Raw genomic sequence first — 22,951 nt, 5'->3', positions numbered from 1 at the left:
CTGTGTTTGCTTCACCTTCTCATCTCTTCATTTTCATGCTTCCGCATCCTTCTGTATTCTCTCCTTTGTTGCCTTTATGATTTGATGGAATCTTTGGTATTAGGTGTTCTCTCCCCTCTTTTAGAAACCAGGGGCTCTTATGAGGGGCTGGAAGCAAGAATAAGGAAGCGACCTTCCTTATTGCCCCTCAGAGTGATGGACCTCCTGCTCTCTCTTCACGCGCACATTTATTTGTGCTTTGGTGCCTGTCCCAGCATGTGCTAATGCCTGGGAGCTTCCTTCCCTAGCCCTGTGGTAAGGGGGCCTGGCATCCCTCATATCTTGGCCAGGGCTTTCCCTCCATTCAGGTCCAACCACAGCCAGAGTTGTGTGAGTCTACGCCACACGGGCAGGGAGAGAGGTGCTGACCTTTTCTCAGGGTGTCTTTGGTTCCCAGACCAGCAGTGGCTGCTCATAGAAGAGCCCCGGCTGGCTGGCTTGCAGCAGCAGCAACAGCAACAGCAGCAAGACCACATCGCAGAGAAAGAACTCGAGGCTTGTGTGCGACCTGGTGCTTGGCTCCAGACAGATCTTGAGACTCCGCCTCCCCCACTGGTCCGAAGCCAGAAGAGGGAGGTGCGACTGCAGCTTGGGCGCAGGAACGTGCTTCGGGCAGCACAGAGGGACATCCGGCGAAGAAAAGCCTCCTTCCAGCTAGAGAGAATCATCAAGAAGCAGAGGCTGCTGGAGGCCCAGACAGGACTGGAGCAGCCCAAGACATTGTGTGGGCTCCAGGATGACCACACCCAGAAGCCCCCATACCGGCTCCCTGGTGCTGGTGCCATGGTCCGAGAATCTCAACACAGAAGCAGACTGACAGATTGCCGTTCTTTGAGCCTCCAGAGGCTCTGCAGCCAGTATCTGCCCAGGCTACACAGGTACAGCCAGCTGTGGTCACCTGAAATCACTGGCTGAGGTTTACAGCCTTGTTGCCCAGTCAGTGTTCTTCACTTCCCAGTGCCCTGGTTTCTCAGTCTGTGAAATGGAAAGATTTGCTTCCTCCTCTTTTTCCCACCACTTTTCCCCTCTTCTTTCTCTGTAGGTGACATCTTCTAAGACTTAGGCTTTTCTCTTCTCCCACCCCGAGTGGCAACTCTTGCTACTTCGGTGATATCTTCCAAGTGAGAATCTCAGCCTCATTTTTCACCTGCTCTTTAGACCCTGGCTGTGCACATACATTCCTTGTGTTTGTCCTGCCACCACCTCCCTCTCCTCTTGCCTCACACCGGACTGTGTTCCCACACGCTTCCTTCTCCTCCCTCCCTTCCACCTGTCCTGCCACCTCAAGTGAGCTTCCTCACCCTACCTTCTAACTGGTAAGCTAGTGGAACACTAGCTGATTCCTGGGTCCGATTTGGGATCTTCTTTTTTTTTTTCTTTTCCCCTTCACTCCTTATATTCAGTCAAGGTGAGGGTGGAGCAGGGGACTGTGTCTACTTCTCTGTATCCTCCAGGCTTACCTCAGAGCCTTGCCGATAGTATGTGTAGACTTCACGCCTTTTGGTTCTGTTGGCTCACCTCTCTGGTCTTCAGAGTGCTAGGCAGGCTTTTTTTTTTTTTAAAGACTTTTATTAAAAATTTTCAAACATAGACTAAGTTGAGAGAATAGGGTCCCTATCACCCACATTCAGGAGTTTCCAACATCTACCATGCTTGCTTTAATCTCCTCTCCTTCCTTTTCCTGATGAAATATTGTTATTTGTTTGTTTTGAGAGAGAGAGAGAGAGCACGTCTGCACACAAGTTGGGGAGGGGCAGAGAGAGGGAGAAGAGAATCCCAAGCAGGCTCCACACCACTAGCACAGAGCCCAGTGTAGGGCTCAAGCTCACGAAACTGTGAGATCATGACCTGGGCAGAAAACAAGAGTTGATCACCTCACCAAATGAGCCACCTAGTCTCCCCTCTGATGAAGTTTTTTTTTTTTTTTAATTTTTTTTAACGTTTATTTATTTTTGAGACAGAGAGAGACAGAGCATGAACGGGGGAGGGGCAGAGAGAGAGGGAGACACAGAATCTGAAACAGGCTCCAGGCTCTGAGCAGTCAGCACAGAGCCCGACGCGGGGCTCGAACTCACGGACCGCGAGATCGTGACCTGAGCCGAAGTTGGACGCTTAACCGACTGAGCCACCCAGGTGCCCCTGATGAAGTATTTTTAAAGCAACTCTTAGATACCGTGTCATTTCAATCCTACATCAAGTATACACTTAAAAAAATAAGAGCTTTTCTTCGAACCACATTTCATTATTCACTTAACAAAATTAAGATTAATTATTCAATACAATCCAAAACCTAGGTCATATCAAATTTCTCTAATTGCCTCAAAAATATGTATTTACAGTTCAAATTAAGATCCAAATAGGATTTACACACTGCATGTGGTTATGTCTTTTAAGTTCCTTTTTCTTTTATTTCATTTTTATTTCTTCATATCACTGATTTGTTAAAAGTGTATCAGTTCTGTAGGATATGATGCTTTATAGGTTTGCCTGTTTGATTCCTTGTGGTGTCATTTAGATGGTTCCTCTGTTCCTCACGCTGCCTATTAAATGGAAGTTTTCCCTAAAGGCATGATTACATTCAGATTCAGTTCAATTTTTTTATAAGATAAAGAAATTAAGGAACAGAATGTACCTGGGCCTCTTTGAAGCCAGGGCTATAGTCCACAGTTGCTTTTTGTACCCATAGAGCTTTTCTCTGACTTCAAATGCTAGGGGACAGTGACCTTGGCCTAGGTTTTAACCTCTTTTACAGAAAACTAAGTGGGACTTTATATTCCCTTTGTGAGCAGGCAATAGGGACCTTCTACTTTTCTGAGATGGATTTCCTTGTCTCCACAGTATTTTCCTGAGTCGAGATCCCTCCACCATGGTACCTCCTTTGCCTGATCCTACTGACCAAATGTCAGAGACAATTCCATCAGAAGAATATTTGCCCCAGGCTGCTTCTTACCCTCCAAGGACAGGGCATTTCAGCAAGAATGCCCTCTGTTCCTCAGGCAAGGGGCATCTCTGCAAAGCCAGGGGGGCCTTGGCAAGGAAAGGAGCCTCAGCCTCAGGCACCTGTCTCACTGTGAGTTCTGAGTCTGCCAGCATCCAGGAAATGGAGAGCGTGGGTAAGCAGCCCTGTTGGATGGTGTCCCAGAGCTTAGCATCTCTTGACCATTCAGCTAACAAGCTAAAGCCAAAGGATGAGCCAGAAGCACTCAGCCCTTCCACCTATACCGGGAGGGGTAGGGGACTAGCAGACTCTGACCACACACAATCAGGGTGGCGTAAAGAAGGGAACGTTGGGACCCACAAGACTGCTAAGGGAGCCAGATGCAGTTCCTCACATCCCTGTGGACCCAGACAGGCATCTGGGCATGGAAAGGCAGCCAAGACTTTCTGGGTAGAATCCAAACCACCTTCTTCAAGCAAGGCATCAAAAAGGCAGCAGAGGGTGCTGGTAGCTAGGGCCAGAGACATTGTCAGAAATTCCTCTTGTTTGCCTCATGGCAGCTCTTTGAGGAGGCAGCACAGCGCAGGAGACCCAGATTCCACATCCTCACTCACCGATTGCAGCCCAAGAGTGGATCTTGTAAGAGAGAAAGATGGTGACTTATCTGATGCGGATAGCAGTTACTCAGTGGATTCTCTCTCCTATGTCTATGCCAAAGCGCAAATGGAGCCACTGAAGCCAGAGGACCTCCAGGGGAAGGAACAGGATCTCCCAGAGTCAGAGAACTCCGAAAGTGATGACAGCCAAATATCTGAGGACTCGCTGGCTGAGAAAGGATATGAAAGCCCGCCAGACAGCTCAGGGAGCAGTTATCTCACCAACCACCACGGTCACCCCAGGGCCAGAGCTAAAGTCCCCGTGAGGGGCTTCACCATGTCCTCAGACGGTGAACTATTCACCCAAACTTGCAGGAGCTTTTCCCTGGATAGCCTGATTGATGCCAAGGAGGAACTGGGGGAAGATCAGCAAGAGCCTTTCTTCAGTTCAGCTGATGAGATGCCCGCAGAGACATTTTGGCACCTGCAGACCTCCAGTCTGCCCATAGTGGACCAGGAGGCAATGTGCAGGCTTGGTCCCATCAACCATAGAACAGGAACCAGGCTGGATGCCATCCTGCCAATGAGCAGGTCATTTTACCTTGGCCCCCCACCCCAGCCTCACTGTGAACAACCTGAGTCGGAGGTAGAGGTGAGCTCCTCTGAACAGGCAAACACACTCCAAGGCCTGCAGCTTTCAAGAGGGAGCCCTCTGTTGTCCATGGATTCCTGGTTTTCCTGTGACTCTAAGATCAATTCCAGCAGCCCTTCAGGAATAGTGGGTTCCTTATGTCCGAGTCCTGATATCCAGGAATTTCAACCCCAGGGTCGGGAGAGGCCTGGACAATGGCAAAATATGGAAGAACTCAAGCCATCAAGGGCAGAAACACTCCTGCCTTATAACTCCAAAGTACCCCAAGGCGGCACTGAGCTGCCTTGCCATATAAGAGGTGTGTACACAATCCCTGCCTCTGATACATCCAGGCTGTCATTCTGGGGGTCGTACAGCCTTCTTCAGCCACGAGTTGCTGGCATCTTTCGAGCCAGAGGTACCCCTGATACAGCCCAGCAGGGCAACTCGGAAGCATCCAACACCTCTAGCCTATCAAGTGTTTTGGCTGCCTCTGCCGCCTCGTTAACTGATGTAGGCAGTGCACCTGAGAGGGACTGGGCTGCCCTTCAGCAGAAGTACCTCCTTGAACTGTCTCATCCTGTTCTGGAGGCTGTGAGAGAGCCCAGGCCAGCTTTCCCCTCCCTCGAAGAAGACTCCACTTCCTTGACCCAAGCTTCTGGCAAAGAAACAGATACTGTCTTGCCAGTTGGTTTTGGGGTATCCAGCAGTCTGCATTTCAGCACCTTTCCTCTCCATTTTTCCAAAATTAGGCATTTGAGAGCGGAGAGAGAACAGGACAGTCTGAGCGCTGAGATAGAAGGTACTTCAGATTTCCTTACAACTAGAGAGAAAGAGGTGAGTCATAGTGGCACTTACTCAGCAGATGTAGAATCATTGACTTCTGGAACTATAAATGCACCAGTCTTTGTAGCCGAGAACAAGGTGGCAAATTCCATGACACAAGCACGTGAAGACAAGCAGAACAGTTTGGAAGAGTCTTCGCAGAGTAATGGGAAGCCTGGACTGATGACTTCCTCTGATGAATGTTTCTTCCTCAAGAGCCCTTGTCACAGTAATGTCACCATAGCCACTAAAGAAAACCATGGGCCCCGGGGCTGGGCTCCTCTCAGAAAGAATAGTGCAGGCCAGGAGGGGCACTTAAGTCACAGCAGCTACCTGCCCCTCCAGGAGGAGAAGGTGAACTATCAGGAGAGCTCCAGGGAAGTGGTTGGAAGGCACACTAGCGTTTCATTCGCGTCAGGTCCAGAGCCATACCCCCACTCTGCTGCCTGGAATCCATTCCTGTCTTCCTTGAAGCCACCCCCCTTGGAGACATTCTATGTGACCAAAAGCCGGGATGCCCTGACAGAAACTGCCTTAGAGATTCCGGCTTGCAGAGAATCAAGAGTGCCTTCCCCACCCCCCAGGGAAGCCTGGGGCTTTGGTCATGACCACCAGGTTCTCCACAATGTTTATGTGAAGAATAATTTGCCAGTGCTGTTACAAAACCACAATTCCAAGATTCCCTCATCTCAGCAGGTCACAGCAGGGAGGCCAGTTCATCTGAACACCAAGGAAGTTATCAGAAAAATGGGGAAATGCCCTGGAAATACTGAAGAAGAAAGCCATAATTCAGTTTATCTTTTTGTTGGTCAGAACAGACATTTTCTTTCATCTAGCACAAAAGTATGTGAATTTGAAAATCAAGTTGGAATTTTAAATGAACACAGTCTTTCAGCACTTGAGGAAAAAGAAAAGGCCACAATACAGTCCTATTGCAATGTTTCCTCAAACCATTGTAGGTCTGGGAGGCCTCTCCTTGTTTGTGAGTCTGAGGCAGATGGGGAAGAAGAGCAGGATCACCATGTAGTCCTAAGACAGACCCAGGCGTTTGATATGAACAGACAGCTTCCTTCCGGGGCCAGGTCTGATTTCATCTATAAAACCATCAATTTAGCCCTTGACAAGGACATGCTGGGGGAAACTGCTGTTTCTTTGCAGTCTAAATCAGTATGTCATAGAGTAAGAGGCCCAGAGATGATGGCTCAAGATGAGAGTGCAGCCCACAAGGGTGGGGGGAAAGCAGAGGGGAAGAGTGAATCTGGGCTTCTTGGGAAATCTCTCCATTCCAAAGGCTGCTCAAAAGAGTTTAAGCTTCCACAGACAGAGTCTACATATGAAAGATTCCAGTCAGTTATAAGCTCTCAGGAAAAAAACCTGAGTGAATGCAAGGGCTCTGGAAGATCACAAGAAACGTTAAACCCCAAAGAAGAACCTTCTGGAAGAAAACAGAATAAAAGAGTTAACAGTGCTGATGAGATGGCCAGGCTAATTAGGAGTGTAATGAAGCTGGAAAATGGCATCTTAGAAATTGAATCCAAGCAAAATAAGCAGCTATATGCTCCTCCCACACAGGGAGTCAGTAAGGAGTCTGTGTTCCAGGACCAGAGGGACCAGGAGATGGCTGACTGTGCCCTGAGGTCAGGCAGCTCTGGAAACCACCTGTCTTTCAAGGATCAGCCATCTTCTCCAAAACAGATAGATGATATTACCTTTAGGGATAGTGAAGCTGGAGAAATGGAGGTTAACAATAACATTGGGAAAGGTCCCCAAGTCCGAAAAATCATCTTGAGCCCCTTCAAGTTAAGGGAATGTATACAAGACATTAAGTTTATGACAGAGCACACTCCCCCAGCTGTATTAGACAGACCATCCTGGGACACTTGTGATTGCGTAGGGACATGTACAGCTGGTAGAGGGTTCGCAGACACTTGCGGTAATCCAAGAACTGAGGCATCGGCTAGTGCTCTGCCATCGCAGCCCAGATTGAAGATGTCTTCTGAGAAGGAGAGTGAGGCAGGGAATGCATCTGCATGCCCCAGAGGGCAGCCCTGTAGCTTGGGAGGTCTTGAGGAACTGGAAACTGTGAAAGATTTTCAGGAGAGCCAAGTTGCCAAACATGTAAGTGGTTCTAAGCAAAAGGGGCCAAAAGCTCAAGGCCGAGTTGAGGAAATGATTGTGCGAACGGGAGGGAGCCTACTGGAGGAAGACAAAATGGTCTCATGGACTCAGAAAGTTCCTAGCCCAAGCCCACATTGTGTGAGCACATCTTTTAGCCAGGAGACTGGCCCATTGCTGAGCCAGCCAGATTCTTCTGTGGCTCCTCACAGAGACCTGAGTGGTACCTTGCCTTTGGATTCTGCAAGGCTACCAAGAAACTATCTTCACGCATGTGATACTGTACACATTGACTATGTGCTGGATCCCACGATGTTCAAAATGACTGACAGTCCCTTGGTAACTGGAGCAGGGCGTCAAGACCAGAGTGGAGAGCCCCGAAGCTATAGCCCTCAGGGAGATGTTAGAGGGGGCTTTTCCTTGGCACACACTGCTTGGTGTGAGTCTGTGATAGCTACGGCCATGGCATCTCATGGTCAGTTCCATGTACCAGAGAGCATTTCCCTGGGGGCAGAGAGCAGGAGATCAGCAAGCACTCAAGATGAAGGAGGGGACCTCAGAAGCATCGTGATGGGCATGAGTCCCAGGGAGAGTTTTGCTTCTGAAGCTGAGGCAGCTGTGCAAAGAGGATCAGAAAGAGCTAGTCCCCTGAAAAGGGGATTTAGCCCACTTGAAAAGACCAGCTGCCTCTTAGAAGAGGGTAACAGTCAAGGCCAGCAGGCTAAGCAGAAGGCAGAGAAGGAGGCCAAGGACCTCAGTCCTGCTGGTGGTGCTTTCTCAGCACCTGTGTCCCTGCCGAGGGTGCCTCACCCAGAGCACTGTGCTCATACATCTACGGACCTGGCTGTGTTAGAGGAGATCAGACAAGCAAAGGCCCAGGGAAAGCAGCTTCATGGCTTAGGGGCTGATGGCAATGTTCTTCCTTACTATGTGACTTTATTAGAACCTGAACATTCTTCAGGGGCCTGTGGTAGGCCTCAGTGTCCACAAAGGGACCAGTCGGTGTCAGATAGGACCAGGAATGAGGGTGAAGCACAAGGATTTTATGTGACATCTCTCTCTGCTGAACCAGGACATCTGTCGACTGATGAGGCCACACCCCTCCCTGCAGACAGCTTTCAACATCTGCCCAACACTGAAACTAAAACAGGGCCACGGCATCCCTCACAAACTTCCTCCCATGCAGCCCCTGTTCCAGGCAAAAGCCATTGTACTGGAGAACGGAGACATTTTCTGGGAGCTGGTGAACAGTTTGTATGTCACTGTAGCTCTTCTGAAATCATGGAGAAAAAGAAAAAAGCAACCAGAACACCTTCCTCTGCTGATCCTGTGAGCTCAGACAGTTTTCCTTCCACACTGGTAGTGGACAGGAGGGTAAGGTCAGAGAAAGCAGTGGCTGCCTTATCCTCTTGGGCCCCTTCTGGTGATCCTGGCATGATTCTGTGTGGGGGAAGCCAGTTAGCTCAATGGGAGACTGCAGAAGGCACACGCCCTGGTGGTCAGGAGACCAACCCAGTGCATCACGAACCTAGAATTCTAGATCCCACTTGTGGTGGAGGTTCAGGTAATTTCTCAGTGGCTGCACAGGGAGGAAAAACAACCTGTTCTGAAAGTGGGCTTGTGACCTGTGATGTTCAGAATTCTGTCAGCCTCTCAGGACGTACCCAAGACCATGGCCGGTGCTTTGAGGCTTCCATTGGCTTAGAGGAAGGGGGGGCAAGTCCCAAACAGGGTACCATCCTGCCTGGAGCCCCAAGAAGGGCTGATACAGAAGCTCCTTCGCAGCACCATGTGAAGTGGGAGGAGAGCGATGACTGTGGGCTGGCAGAAGCCTGCAGCCCAGCAAACAGTGCCAGCAGCAAACATCCTAGACCAACTCCATTGCCATATCAAAGACCTAGCCCTGATTCTGAAGTTCAGGAGGAGTCCCAGTGCAGACATCCACAGGAAACTTTAGACCGTGTCGTCATCTCAGGGCGCATGGAAGGCAGCAGGGCTCTTAGTCCACCTAGGGGGCAGGAAGACAGTGGAACATCACCTTGCTGGCATCTTTGCAATCCTCAACCCATGGATTCTCGTGCCTGTGCATCCCTGTCCTATACTTTATCGTGTTACAGAGACGGTGACCTGACGAAGAGGAGTGCCAAGACTGCCCTACATACTCTCCAGCCACCCTGCATAGTATCTTCCAGAGCCTGTGGAATGGATGAGACAGCAGAAAGCTATTCCAGGGCACCTGAAGTGCTCTGGACTCCTGGCCTTGAGCCCAAAGGCATTCGTGTAGTATTTGCACCAGCAGACATCAGTTCTTGGGAGCCTTCCGCTTCCGCTCCTGTCCTATCTCTGGCTCAAGAGGGCAGCTCCCCTTCTGCCCCTGATGTGATGACATGTTCCTTGAGCCACTCAGTGGCTGATGGAAGCTCAAGGTCAGGAGAGGATCCTGAGAAAAAGGTTGCTGAGAAGAAAGCCAGCCTAGAGCCTGAGGCTACCTTTTCCTCTGCAGACATGTACTCTGAGCCACTGAGGGAATTTCAGGATAGTTCTGTAGGTGGCCAGAATGCACAGGACTCTCAAACCAAGCCAGAACCACCTTTAACAACTGGGAGACCATACACCCTGAATTTAAGTGAAGGGTCTATTGAGAGTGAGCTTCTGGGGGAACCTCAGCATGGATGTTTAGAAGATGCCATCCAGTGCCTTCCAGAAAAACCACAACTTTCCACTGAGTCCAGAGGTCACAGTGGATTGGGTCCCCAAGCCAGGTTTGTAGCAAAGTTAAAACACATTTCTAGGCACCAAGCTGACAGTCCCTGGGATGAGGAAGAGCAGCAGAGACACCAGGCTTCGGATGGTCGGGAGGAGCCTGCCCAGGGCAGGAGCTCCCAACCTTCCCATGAAGGTGGGTTGGACAGCTGTCGAATTATAGATGCAGGCAGAGAGGAAGCATCTGTAGCCCATCTCTCTGTGTCCAAGATGCTTTCATCAGGCTTTGAAGACTCAGCCTCCATGCCTTTGGGGCAGAGTGGAGCCCCATGGCCCACACCCCAGAGCCCTGGCCTGCCTGCCTCTGGCAGGGAGCAGCTGGCTCCCCATCATGGGTGCTCACTTCCTGTGATTTCAGTCTTTTCTGGCCCCAAACACTCCAGGTCCTCCCCCAGACCACAGTTCTCTGTGGTCAGCTCTTCCCGGTCTCTTCAGGAGCTGAATTTGAGTGTGGAGCCTCCTTCCCCCACAGATGAAGATACACAGGAGCCTAACAGATGGTGGACTCCACATCCCAGGGGTCATTTCAAAGGAAAGTCAGCAGCAGGAACATCTCTGAAAGCTGAGGGCTGCAGTCAGAAAGCCTCATCTAACTGGGACATGAGCACTGCTGGTCACCAGCCCCCACAACCTGCCAACCCTCCTTACCCAAAGTCCTCAGATCTTTCTTGCATGCCAATCCCTGACTTCATGACAGGCTGGACATCTAGTACCCTGGAAGAGTCCTGGCAGGAAAATCCAGAGAAGTGGCACTCTAGGGTAGACAAAGGAACGTTACACTTTGGCTCCAGGGACATCAATCCCTACATCCTCTCCTCACGTCCAGAGGGTCCTGTGCACATTGGCTGGAAGCAGTATGTGTTTGGCAGTGCCGCGGATGTCTCTTGTACCCAGGGCCCGATACCATCAAACATGGCCCGTTGTTCAAGCATGGACGATGGCCTGGAAGACCAGAACTCTCCGCTCCACTCCCACCTCAGCACCTATGCCAATGGCCGGGACCTTGGAAGCACACAGAGCAGCATTAGAAATGCCCAAGGTTCAAATGAGGCCTGGGAAGTATGGGGCTCCTCATTTGCCTTGGGGAGCCCCCACATCCTGAACACCCCTGAAGGAACAATCCCCAGTAAGGGTCTTGACAAGAGAGCCCAGACCCTGGGCACTCCTGATGAAGCAGGCTGTCTGAGGAGTAGGCCCCTGTTGGCAGAAGAAAATGCTCCAGGTCCAGTAGATGAGATTATGCTTCTGTATCCATCAGAGGCATGTGGCCCTGTGGGGCAGTCCAGGATGAACACCTTGGAGCAGGGCACACAGACCCTGGGCTGCAGTGTCTGCTGGAGCTCCACTGACATCTCTGCTCAGCCAGAAACAAGTGCAGTGCCAGGCTCTGGTCTGGTCTCCTGGACTAGCGTGCACAACCTGTCTCTCCACCTCTCACAGCTGCTACACAGCACCTCGGAGCTGTTAGGGAGTTTCTCCCAGCCAAGTGTGGCTGAAAAGGAGCGGAACGTCAAGAGGGAGTCCCCAGATGAGATGACCCAGGCCCTAATGATGGACTGCTGTACTCAGACCACCATGGATGAGGGCATCCAAACTGAACTGGCCTTACCACCTCTGCACCTTCCAACCCCAGAGGCCAACCCTCAGGAGGTCAATGTGGTCCTTGAAGTGCTGGGCTCAGATGTCCCCATCATGTCTCAAAAAAAGGGACATGTCACAGGGACCCTTCAGAGGAGAGAGCCAGAGGAAACTGCATGGAAAATGGCAGGGCCCTCAGAATCTCAGGAAGAAAGCCCCCACTTCAGGCCCCAGAGCTTTCCAGCACCCGCATACCACTCGAGGCTTCAGAGAGCCCACTTTGGGCAGAACCTCCCTTCTGTGATCCCTCAGGCTTCCCTTAATGCCTCCCTGTCTCCCAGCGTCCAGGCAGAGGAGCCCTCCTGCCTGGCTGTCAACAGCCCCAGCCTCAAAGGCTCCCACTCCCCAGGGCCCTGCCCCAGTCCTGCAGAGTCCATGGGGAATCCTAAGGTCCAGAAGGAGCTGGGCACCGTGGGTACCTTGTTGGTAGACAGGGCCTCCTCCCCAATACTCACGCTTAGTGCCAGCACCCAAGGATTGGGGCTCTCCCCAGATTCTTTGTCTCTCACAGCCCCCTCAGCTTGTCCTCTTGAAGGCCGCCAGAATTTTGTCTCCAGTCCAGACCTTTTCCTTGATTCCCCCAGGCCTCCAGTGGATAATTATTCTCAAATTGTTAATGAGTCCGGTGACTCCCAAAGAGTGGGGGCTCCATGTGGGGAAGGTGGAAGTCCCTTAGAAAGGAGTGATGGCAGTTCGCTCCTTGAGGTGAGGTCCCCGGTCAGTCCACCACAGAGCCCAAAACTCCAAGTCTGTTTCATAGAGCAGCCCCCTCAGCAGCTTCAGCCCACGACCACCACCTTGGTCCAAAGCAGACCACCACCACCCTCACTGAGGAGCCAGAGTCCGAATCTGGCTGTTGACTTCGTGCCTGAGGACGTGGCTTCCTTGGAGTGTGGCTCGCTGAGCAGCAGGGAGCCAAGTGAATGGCGGAGCAAGACAGAAAATGAGGGTGAGCCACAACCCACTCTGGACTTTTCCTCTTCAAGAGGAGGCCTTCATCACCTCAGACCCTGCTCTGTCTCTGAGTTGACTGCCACTGCAGGGCTCCAGGGTCCCACTTTGAGCCCTACCTGCCAATCTGAGGTGCTACTGAGCTCCAGTTCCCAGGTATGCATGGCCGCTGAGGCCCAGCATCACGGCCTGAGGGACTCCTCAGTGCATAACAAAGTCAGTCATTGGAGCGGGGTTCAGGATGGCTCTCCTGGGGGGCTAGATGTGGAGTCACTGGGAACCAGGTGTGATCTTAGCTCTGGAAAACAGGGACAGAAGCCCCTACAATCTCCTGACAACCAGAGCCAGGATCCTGAGTGGTCCCAGAGGGAGCAGATCCCCTTGCAGATTGGGGCCCAGAACCTCTCACTCAGCACAGAGCTCACAGAAGCGAAGTTGCACCACGGCTTTGGGGAGGCCGATGCCCTGCTGCAGGTGCTGCAAAGTGGGACAGGGGAGGCACTTGCTGCTGAGGAGCCTCTGCAGTCCACCTGGGAGGAGCTCTTTGCCCGGTAAGTGCCCCCAGCCTGGCATGAAAGGGCAAGGGGTGGGCTGAAGGAGAACCACAGAAGGCTAATAGCTGGCTGTTCCTTTCTCCCCTGCTCAGCTCTGGGATCTTCCGGGGCTCAGAGATAGATCTTAAGATGGAGAAGGGCATTCAGGGCCAGCTTCAGTGAATCAATCACATTTTGTCTCAGGCAAAAACAAACCATTGAGGCCCTCCGGAGAGAGCGAGCTGAACGACTTCAGAACTTACACCAGACACGGAACCTCAGCCCCCAGAAACAACTGAGCCTCCTGCCCAACAGGGATCTCCCCACCCGGGACCTCGGCCTACCCAGCAGGCGCCGAGAATACCTGCAGCAGCTGAGGAAGGATGTTGTGGAAACGACCAGGTATGGACCAGGACCCTGCAGAGAGCAGATTGTGTATGGAGTGGGAGGGCTGTGGGGGGCAGGGCCTGGAAAGTGGGGGCTGCAGCTTCCTTTGGACAGGAGTGATTCCAAGAGTGGGTCCTACGTTCCTACGGTCCTACGTTCCTGTGGGCAGGTGGAGGCAGCTCAGGGAGAATGGGTCAAAGGGAAAAAGGAGGATGTGGGAGGGAAGAGGGTGGGGGCAGAGCTCATGGGAGAGGGTGGACAGAGCAGCTGTGACCTTCTGTGTAAGACAGCAGGCCTGAACCTCAAAATGGGTGGTAAAACCAAACTGGGCAAAGAGAGGATGGGTCCTTCAAGAGGATGGTGTCGAATAGGTCTGGGGTAAGCAGGCCAGGGCTGTCACCCATGCACCCACCATGTTAGAAGGCATCTCTCCACCCTGTGGTCTTCCTTAGGAGCCCAGGGTCGGCATCACGGTCTGCTCACCCTGCCTCAGACATAGCGCTGATGCTGCAAGAATACCAGCGCGCCCGCGAGGAGGCCAAGGTGGAGATTGCCCGGGCCCGGACCCGGCTGCAGGAGCGGACCGAGCAGGAGAAGCTGAGAATCCGCCAGCAGATCATCTCCCAGCTACTGAGGGTGGGGCGTGGGGCAAGCTAGTGATTCTGGGTGGGCCAGGAGCCTGGGAAAGACGCCAGACCGGGTCAGCCTTCGCCCGGGCTGCCTTGGAGTCCTGGGATGTAGCCTTTGGAGGAAGGTGTTGGACTCCTAGTGCCAGCTCAAAGCTGTGCTCGCTCTTTTTACTTGTCACCCTCCTCTGACTGGCTTCTGTCCCCAGGCCAAAGTCTGGGAGGAGGCTGCTTTGGTTTAGAGTTGGGGTAGGTATGTGGGGAGGCACTGGGGAGGTGAGGAGGGGTGGTTTCAGGGGAGGAGGGGATAGAGAAGGTGTACCAGCAGCTGGTTGCCAGCCATCCGTCCTTGTAAGGAAGAAGAAAAGCTGCACACACTGGCTGCCTCCAGCTCCCTGTCTGCCAGCTCCAATGGAAGCCTCTCCTCTGGTCTTACCTCTGGCTACAACAGCAGCAACGCCTTATTGTCGGACCAGCTCCAGTCCCCAGACAGTGTGGTGAGTGGGCAGATACTAACAATGAGCCACAGGCCAGAGCCACTGAGACAGGAGTTGGAGCAGGAAGTTCTGCCTCCCGGAGGCTGTCGCTGACTTGAACCCTTCTTGTGGATGATGGATAGGCTTTGTCTCTCCCTTAGTTTTGCCTCCTTCTCCCTGTGTGTTCAAACATGTGTTTATTTTGTAGGTACTATTTTAGGCACTGGGGATAGAGCAGTGAGCAAAAAAGTTTTTCTTAAACCGTTAGAGGGATATGCACAGATTATTGTAAGATTATTGAAGCACTGTTGCAGTAAGTTACATGAAGAAGGGGTTCTAAGCCAATATAAAATGGGATCTGATCTGGAAGGTCAGCAAAGATGCTCTGAAGAGAGTGTGTTTAAAGTGACACCAGAAGCGTGAGAGGCAGTTAACAGCAGAAGCTTAGTGTAGTATGTCAGGTGTCAGGAGAGATGGGGGGTTGGGTGGGGAACATAGCCTTCCAGGCAGAGGTCTTGGTAAGTGAGGCCTCAGGGAGGAAGAGTTTGAGGAACTAAAAGAAAGCTAGCATGGCTGGAATATGGTAAGAAAGGAGAGTGACTTGAGGAAGGACTAGAAAAGGCCAGATCACGTAGACTCTGCTGCAAATTCAGGCCCCTTTCGGATTGATGTTACTTCCCAGAAGCTGCTCTAAAGCCTTGAAACCAGGGGAGCAGGATGATGAGGTTATAGGAGAGGGGACGGGGCAGCTGTGGGTGGACCGGCAATGACCACAGCAAAGCCTGCTGAGAGCTGCCCATTGCCGGGTGGGGGCCCTGCTAGTGACAACGAGCACAGGGGCCCAGGGGGGTGCCCTGGACAGAGCACATTCACTGGACGCAGAGGAAGGGCGAGGGTGGAGTCAGAAACAACACACACTTTTTTTTTGGCCAGAGCAGCTGAAGGGGCAGTGATGGTGACTGCCTTCCTTTTGTGGGGAAGGTCATGAGTCTAGTTTGGGACTTACTGGCTTTGAAGTCTCTGTGAGAAATGCAAAGGGAGCAGTTGGAAACACAGGTTTATCACAGGTAAGATCTGGCCAGGGATATAAAATTTGAAATTCGCTTTATAGTAAAACTTCACTAGTATTCAGACAGTAGCAAAGGATATACGATGCCAAGTTTGTCTTTCAGTCTCCTGTTGCCCTGCTCAGAACCAATCTTCTATCCCAGTACGGTGTGGATTTCTGGAGGTATTCTGAATATGTTGTGTGTCTTTCTATAAGAATGTGCATATTAAAATTTTTTTTTCTTTTTTTTTAATGTATTTTTCTATATTTTAATTTTTAAAATTTTATTTATTTTGTTACATGCATATTTTTTTCTTTTTCCCTTTTTTTAGATTTTATTTTTAAGTAATCTGTACAACCCCAGGATCAAGTGTCACATACTCTTCTGACTGAGCCAGCCAGGCGCCCCCATGTTTTTTCTTTTTTTTAAATCTCTCCCTCTCTCTCTCTCTCTCTCTTTTTTTTTTTTTTTTATAATGTGTGTATCTTTCTAAAGCACATGAATGGCAGCAAAAGTGACCTGCTTTGTCACTTTTCTTCCTTAAGAATGTCTTTTGGACACCATTGCGCACCACCAAATCTGCTGCTGACTTATTCTTTTTAACAGCTGAATACTTAGTGTTTCTTTTTTCTCTTTTATTGTATGGTTTTAAATGTGATGTTTTGCATAGGTAATCTTTTCCTATGGTAGAAAAGACAAAAAATTATGTATACCTATCTCTAAAAGTAACTAGGGAAGTACCTGCCCCTAGCAGCAGACAACCCGGTCCTTCTCCCTAGCCACCCCCAAAGAAATAGCACTATTGTGTCGGGGGAGCCCTCCTAGAGTATCTTAATGCTCATGGAATAAAGCATATCATGCCACTTCAGGGTATCTTGGAGCTCTTTCTACATGACTGTATAGAGAACTTGCTTTGTCTCTTTTTTTTTTCTCACTGCTACGTAGCATTCCATTATAAAGATCCAGTGTAATTTATGTAACCAGTCCTCCAGCTGGGGTTGATTTCAGTCTTTTGATGTTGTAAACAGTGCTACAGTAAATAACTGTGTGTATGCATCATCTCCTAAACCTACAAATATATCCATGAGGTAGATACCCAGAAGAGTATGTGCATTTGAGATCTTAATATTGACAGATGTTACCTCACAGATATACACAGTTTCTCCAACAGGTTATCAAATGTTTAAATTTTTGCTGGGCCATCTGTTCATATCCTTTGCTCATTTCTCTATGTTATTGTTACCAGTTTTCTGGAGTTCTTTAGCAAGCTAGCCCTTTGCCTAATAGGAATTAATGATATTTATCCCAGTTCTTTGTTGTCTTTTGACTTTGCTTATTGTGTTTGGAGCTATTCAGAAAATTTATCAGTTCTCCTCTTAAGTGTCTATGTTCTGATCATAATTAGAAACATGTTCTTCATTCCAAAGTTGTATAAAGAACTTCTGTGGTTTCTTCTGGAAATTGTATAGTTTTATTTTTCATATTTAAATCTTTTCTAATTTTTAAAAATTTTTTAAATTTTAAATATTTTTATTTCATTTTTGAGAGAGACAGAGTATGAATGGGGGAGGGGCAAAGAGAGAGGGAAACACAGAATCCGAAGCAGGCTCCAGGCCCTGAGCTGTCAGCACATAGTCCAACGGAAGGCTCTAACCCACGAACCATGAGATCATGACCTGAGCTGAAGTCATATACTCATTGATTGAGCCACCCAGGTGCCCCTAAATCTTCTTTTAATTTAATTTTTATTTTAGAGAGAGCAAGCAAGCAGGGGAGAGAGAGGAAGAGCAAGAGAATCTTAAGCAGGCTTCACGCTCAGCTCAGCACAGAGCCCGAGGAGGGGAATTGATCCCATGACCCTGGGATCATGATCTGAGCCGAAATCGAGAGTCAGATGCTCAACTGACTGAGGCATCCAGGCTCCCCGCCCCTCCTATTTAAATCTTTGATTCATTTTGAATATATGAGGTATGGATCCAACTTTATTCTTTCCAGATGGCTGTTGAGCTGTCTCTTTAACATTTGATTGTTCCTCTAGACAGCTTGCCTGTGCTTCACCAGTTTAGGATGTCAACTTTTTTTTTTTTAAGTTTATTTATTTATTTTGAGAGAGAGCATAAGCAGAGGAGGGGCAGAGAGAAAAGGGGAGAGAGAGAATCCCATGCTGGCTCCATGCTGTCAGCACAGAGCCCGACACAGGGCTCAATCTCACTATCATGAGATCATTATCTGAGATGATATCAAGAGTTGGATGCTTAACCGACTGAGCCACATATGTGCCCCCAAAAGTTCTTTATAAAGGGGCTATTTTGAAGATTATGATTCTGACTTTGGAAGAACGACAGTGATTGGCAGTGGAAGGAATCACATGTAAAATTCTTTGCATAAAAATTTATTGACTTAAAAGAAGTTTTTGTATGGGCATACATTTTCCTGTCTTTTGAGTATATACCTAGGAGTTGGGTTGATGGGTCCATAGATGGGTGAAACTGTGTTTCACCATTTGAACAATCGGCAAACTATTTTTCACAGAGGCTACGCTACTCTAAAGCCCCACCAGCAGTGTGTGAGCACTGAATTTCTCCCCATGTTGACCATCATCTTTGTTTATTATAGTTGTCCTAGTGGATGTGACATGGTACCTCACTGTGGTTTTGATTTGCATTATCCTAATGGTTTTGAGCATCTTTTCATGTGTTTACTCTAGCTATTTATATGTTTTCTTCAGATAGATGTCTTTTCAGACCTTTTGTCCATTTTATAATTGGATTATTATCTTTTTATTAAGTTTAATAATTTTTTTATATATTGTAGTACAAGTTCTTTATCAGTTATATATCTGGTTTGTAACAATTGTGTCCCATTCTGTGTATTGTCTTTATACTTTTTTGGTGATGTCCTTTGAAGCACAAATGTTTTGATGCTGTTTGTTTTATCTATTTTTTCCTTTTATTGCTTGCACTCTTGGTTTCATATCTAAGAAATTTTTGCCTAATCCCCGGTCACAAAGATTATGCATATATAGGCAAACATACCTCCTATTATTGTGCTTTGCTTTATTATGCTTTGCAGGTAATGCATTTTTTACAAATTGAAGGTTTGTGCTGTGTAAGGCAAGTCTGTCCGCCATGTTTCCAACAGCATTTGCTCACTTTATGTCTCTGTGTCCCATTTTGGTAATTCTTGAAATATTTCCAACTTTTTAATTATAATTATATTTGTTATGACCTGTGATCAATGATTATGACTCAAATAATGATTATAATATAAATCTCAAATAATGGTTAGCATTTTTAATCAATAAAGTATTTTTTTAAAGTTTATTTTGAGAGAGCATGAGCAGGGGTGGAGCAGAGAGAGAGGGGGAGAGAGAGAATCCCAACCAGGTCTGGGCTGTCAGTGCAGAGCCCAACAAGGGGCTCGATCTCACGACCATGAAATCATGACCTGAGCCGATATCAAGAGTTGGATGCTTAACTGAGCCACTCAGGCACTCCAGCAATAAAGTACTTTTAATTAAGTTATATGCATTGTTTTTTATTACTATTATTATTATTATTATTATTATTATTATTATTAATTTTAGAGAGCACAGGCAGGGGAGAGGGGCAGACGGAGAGAAAGAATCTTTTTTTTTTTTTAACATTTTTTAAAAATGTTTATTTTTGAGAGAGAAAGAGACAGAGTGTGAGCAGGGGAGGGGCAGAGAGAGAGGGAGACAGAATCTTAAGCAGGCTCCAGGCTGCGCGCTGTCAGCACAAAGCCCGATATAGGGCTTGAACTCACAGACCGTGAGATCATGACCTGAGCTCAAGTTGGATGCTTAACTGACTGAGCCACCCAGGCACCCTGAGAAAGGGAGAATCTTACGCAGGCTCCACTGTCAGCATGGAGCCTGATCCATCCCACAATTCTGGGATTGTGTACCCAAGCCAAAATCAAGAGTCAGAGGCTCAACTGACTGAGCCACCCAGGTGCCCTAAGTATTGGGTTTTTTTTAGATGTAATGATAGCACACTCAGTAGATTATAATATAGTGTAAACATAACTTTTATATGCACTGGGAAACAAAACAATAATCTGACTCACTTTATTCCAGTGATCTGGAACCAAACCTACAGTATCTCCAAGGTGTGCCTGTATTTTCTTTTAATAGTTGTATGCTGGGGCGCCTGGGTGGCTCAGTCGGTTAAGTGGCCGACTTTGGCTCAGGTCGTGGTTTCGTGGTCTGTGTGTTCGAGCCCCGTGTCGGACTCTGTGCTGACAGCTCAGAGCCTGGAGCCTGTTTCAGATTCTGTGTCTCCCTCTCTCTGACCCTCCCCCGTTCATGCTCTGTCTCAAAAATAAATAAATGTTAAAAAAAATTTTTTTTAATAAAAAAAAAATAGTTGTATGCTTTTAGTTCCTAGGTGTAGGTCTTTGATCCATTTTGAGTTAATGTTTGTATTTAGTGAGACAAAATTAGGAGTTGAATTTTGTTCTTTTGCATGTGAATATCCACTTGTCCCACCACCATTTGTTAGTAACTATTATTTCCCCCCCATCGAATTGTCTTGGTGCCCTTGTCAAAGATGAATTGACCATAGATGTATGGATTTATTTCTGGACTCTGAATTTATGCCATTGAATTATATGTCCATCCTTATGTCAGTACCACTATTTTGATTACTGTAGCTTTGTAGTAAGTTTTGAAATCAGGAAGTGTCCAACTTTATTCTTTTGCAAGATTGTTTTGGCTATTCTGAGTCCCTTGAATTTCCATGTGAATTTAGGGATGAGCTTATCAATTTCTGCAAAGAAGTCAGGTGGGATTTGGATTTGGATTTCATTGAATGTTTGTGTCATTTTGGGGTGTATTAAACATCTTAATAGTAATGTCTTTTGATCCATGAATATGGAGTATCTTTCCATTTATTCAGGTCTTCTTTGTTTTCAACACTGTTTTGTAGTTTTCAGAGTATAAATTTTGAATTTGTTTTATTCAATTTATTATTTTATTCCTCTGATGCTATTATAAATGGAATTGTTAATTTCATTTTCAGTTTGTTAATTGCTACTCTGTTTATTTTTGTGTATTGATCTTGTTTCTTGTACCCTTGCTGAGTTGAGTTTTTTATTAGCTCTGATAGTTTTTTAGTAGCTTCCTTAGGACATTCTGTATACAAGATCATATCATCTGCCCCTGTTGTTGTTTTCTTGTTTAATTGCCCTGGGTAGAATCTCCAGTTCAATGTTAATAGACGTGCTATGAGAGCACACATTCTTGTTACTGATCTTAGTACTAAACCACTCAGCCTTTTACCATTAAGGATGATGTTAACTTGTGGACAGTTGTTATCAAGTTGAGGAAATTTCTTTCCAGTCCTAGTTTGTTGAGTGAGTTTTTATCATAAAAGGGTATTAAATTTAGTCAAATATTTTTTTTGTAACTATTGAGATGATTGTGTGGATTTTTTCTTTTATTAATATGGTGTATTACATGATTGATTTTTGTATATTGAACTAATCTTGTGTTCCTAGGATAAATCCCAGGAATGGTGTATACTTGGTCATGATGTATATAACTCTTTCTGTGTTGCTAGATTCACCTTCCTAATATTTTGTTGGGGGTTTGTGTGTTGATATGCATAAAGGAAATTGATCTGTAGTTTATGTGTGGTTTCTTTGGTTTTATGTCAGGGACTTCTAGAATGATTTATGAACTATTCTCTCCTCTTCTGTTTTTGGAAAGAATTTGTGAAGTATTGGGTGTTAAATCTCTAAATGTTTGGTAGATTTGAAGCTAATGAAACTATCTGGTCTTGAAATTTTCTTTGTGGGAATTGTTTTGATTACTAATTCAATATCTTGTTAAATGTCTGTTCAGATATTCTATTCTTTTTTTTCCTTTTTTCAAATTTTTTATTAAAAATTTTTTTTTCTAGTGTTTATTTTTTTTTTAAGTTTTTTTTTTCAACGTTTTTTATTTATTTTTGGGACAGAGAGAGACAGAGCATGAACGGGGGAGGGGCAGAGAGACAGGGAGACACAGAATTGGAAACAGGCTCCAGGCTCTGAGCCGTCAGCCCAGAGCCCGACGCGGGGCTTGAACTCACGGACCGCGAGATCGTGACCTGGCTGAAGTCAGACGCTTAACCGACTGCGCCACCCAGGCGCCCCTCTAGTGTTTATTTTTGAGAGAGGGAGAACGAGCGGGGAAGGGACATAGAGAGATGGAGACACAGAATCCGAAGCAGGCTCCAGGCTCTGAGCTGTCAGCACAAAGCCCAACGTGGGGTTCGAACTCATGAGCCATGAGATCATGACCTGAGCCGAAGTCGGACACTCAACCGACTGAGCCACACAGGTGCCCCTCAAATTTTTATTTAAACTCTAGTTAGCTAACATATAGTGTCATATTATTTCCAGAATCTATTTCTTCTTGAGTCAGTTTTGGTAGTTTGTGTCTTTCTAGGAATTTGTTCATCTATCTAATTTGTTGGTGTATAGGTATTACACCAACTCATTTATTTTTTATTTTTTCACTGATGTAAATATTTAAAGTTAAAATTTTCCACCTGAATGGTACTTTAGTTATATCCCATAACTTACATATTTTATCTATTTTTTATAGTAATTTTGCATTTTCAGTTTGTATTTCTTCCTTAATTCAGTTCTTATGAGTTCTTAAGAACTTTTTGGTAGAAAGCCTCCTGTGTTTCTGATTTTATTATTAATTTTTAGTTTGCTACGTGTTGATTATGAAAGAATCCAGAGAAATATGATTTCTACTTTTTTAAGTTTATTAAGGTTTTTTCATTATCAGTATTCCCATGGACATCGACTTATTTATTTAATTTATTTTATTTTTTTGAGAGAGAGAGAGAGAGAGAGAACACACATGAGTAAGCAGGGGAAGGGCAGAGCAAGAGGGAGAGAGAGAATCCCAAACAGACCCCACACTTAGACAGAGCCTGACATGGGGCTCAATCTCATAACCATGAGATCGTGACCTGATTTGAAATCAAGGAGTCAGATGCTCAACTGACTGAGCCACCTAGGCATACCTTCCCATGGACATCTAAAAATTTTTTGTTGTTTTATCATTATGTGGTCTGTTTGTTCTCTGCTGTGAGGGTAAATATGTGTCTTTTTTGTCTGATAATCTGGAAGCCTTTAAAAAATTCTTTCCATGATCACTTTTATATCTTCAAATAGTCTTTATTACTTGATTTAGCAGTGTTGTTACCTTTATAAAACATCAGGAAATCAATGTATTCTACCCTTTTTTTTTCCTTTACTTTTTGTCAGAGTATTTCTACATTGTGTATAATGTTTGCATTCGTAGAGTTGTTCTTAGGCTAGATTAAATGGACTCTGCTCACTTCTAGTAATTTTCCAGGCA

At 47.1% G+C, this 22,951-nt stretch overlaps 1 protein-coding gene across 13 annotated transcripts in view; it reads left to right on the top strand.

The window, feature by feature from the left end:
* STARD9 (StAR related lipid transfer domain containing 9) overlaps positions 1-22,951 on the top strand; it is a 121,008-nt gene that overhangs the window by 91,692 nt on the left and 6,365 nt on the right. For 4 of the 13 annotated variants that reach the window (XM_045059474.1, XM_045059466.1, XM_045059464.1 and 1 more), the window contains 5 exons: positions 437-917; positions 2,878-13,047; positions 13,234-13,431; positions 13,869-14,052; positions 14,399-14,539. In XM_045059474.1, the coding sequence (XP_044915409.1) occupies positions 437-917; positions 2,878-13,047; positions 13,234-13,431; positions 13,869-14,052; positions 14,399-14,539 (11,174 nt within the window). Of the gene's footprint in view, positions 1-418; positions 918-2,877; positions 13,048-13,233; positions 13,432-13,868; positions 14,053-14,398; positions 14,540-17,321; positions 17,382-22,951 lie in introns of those variants that run through there. The other 9 variants (XM_045059465.1, XM_045059462.1, XM_045059463.1 and 6 more) reach the window with 5 other exon arrangements.

The sequence above is a fragment of the Felis catus genome, chromosome B3 (genome assembly GCF_018350175.1).
Source record: "Felis catus isolate Fca126 chromosome B3, F.catus_Fca126_mat1.0, whole genome shotgun sequence".
Lineage (NCBI taxonomy): Eukaryota > Metazoa > Chordata > Mammalia > Carnivora > Felidae > Felis > Felis catus.
The sequence above is the reverse complement of the archived record's forward strand: the minus strand, read 5'-3'. Positions and strand labels throughout refer to the sequence as shown.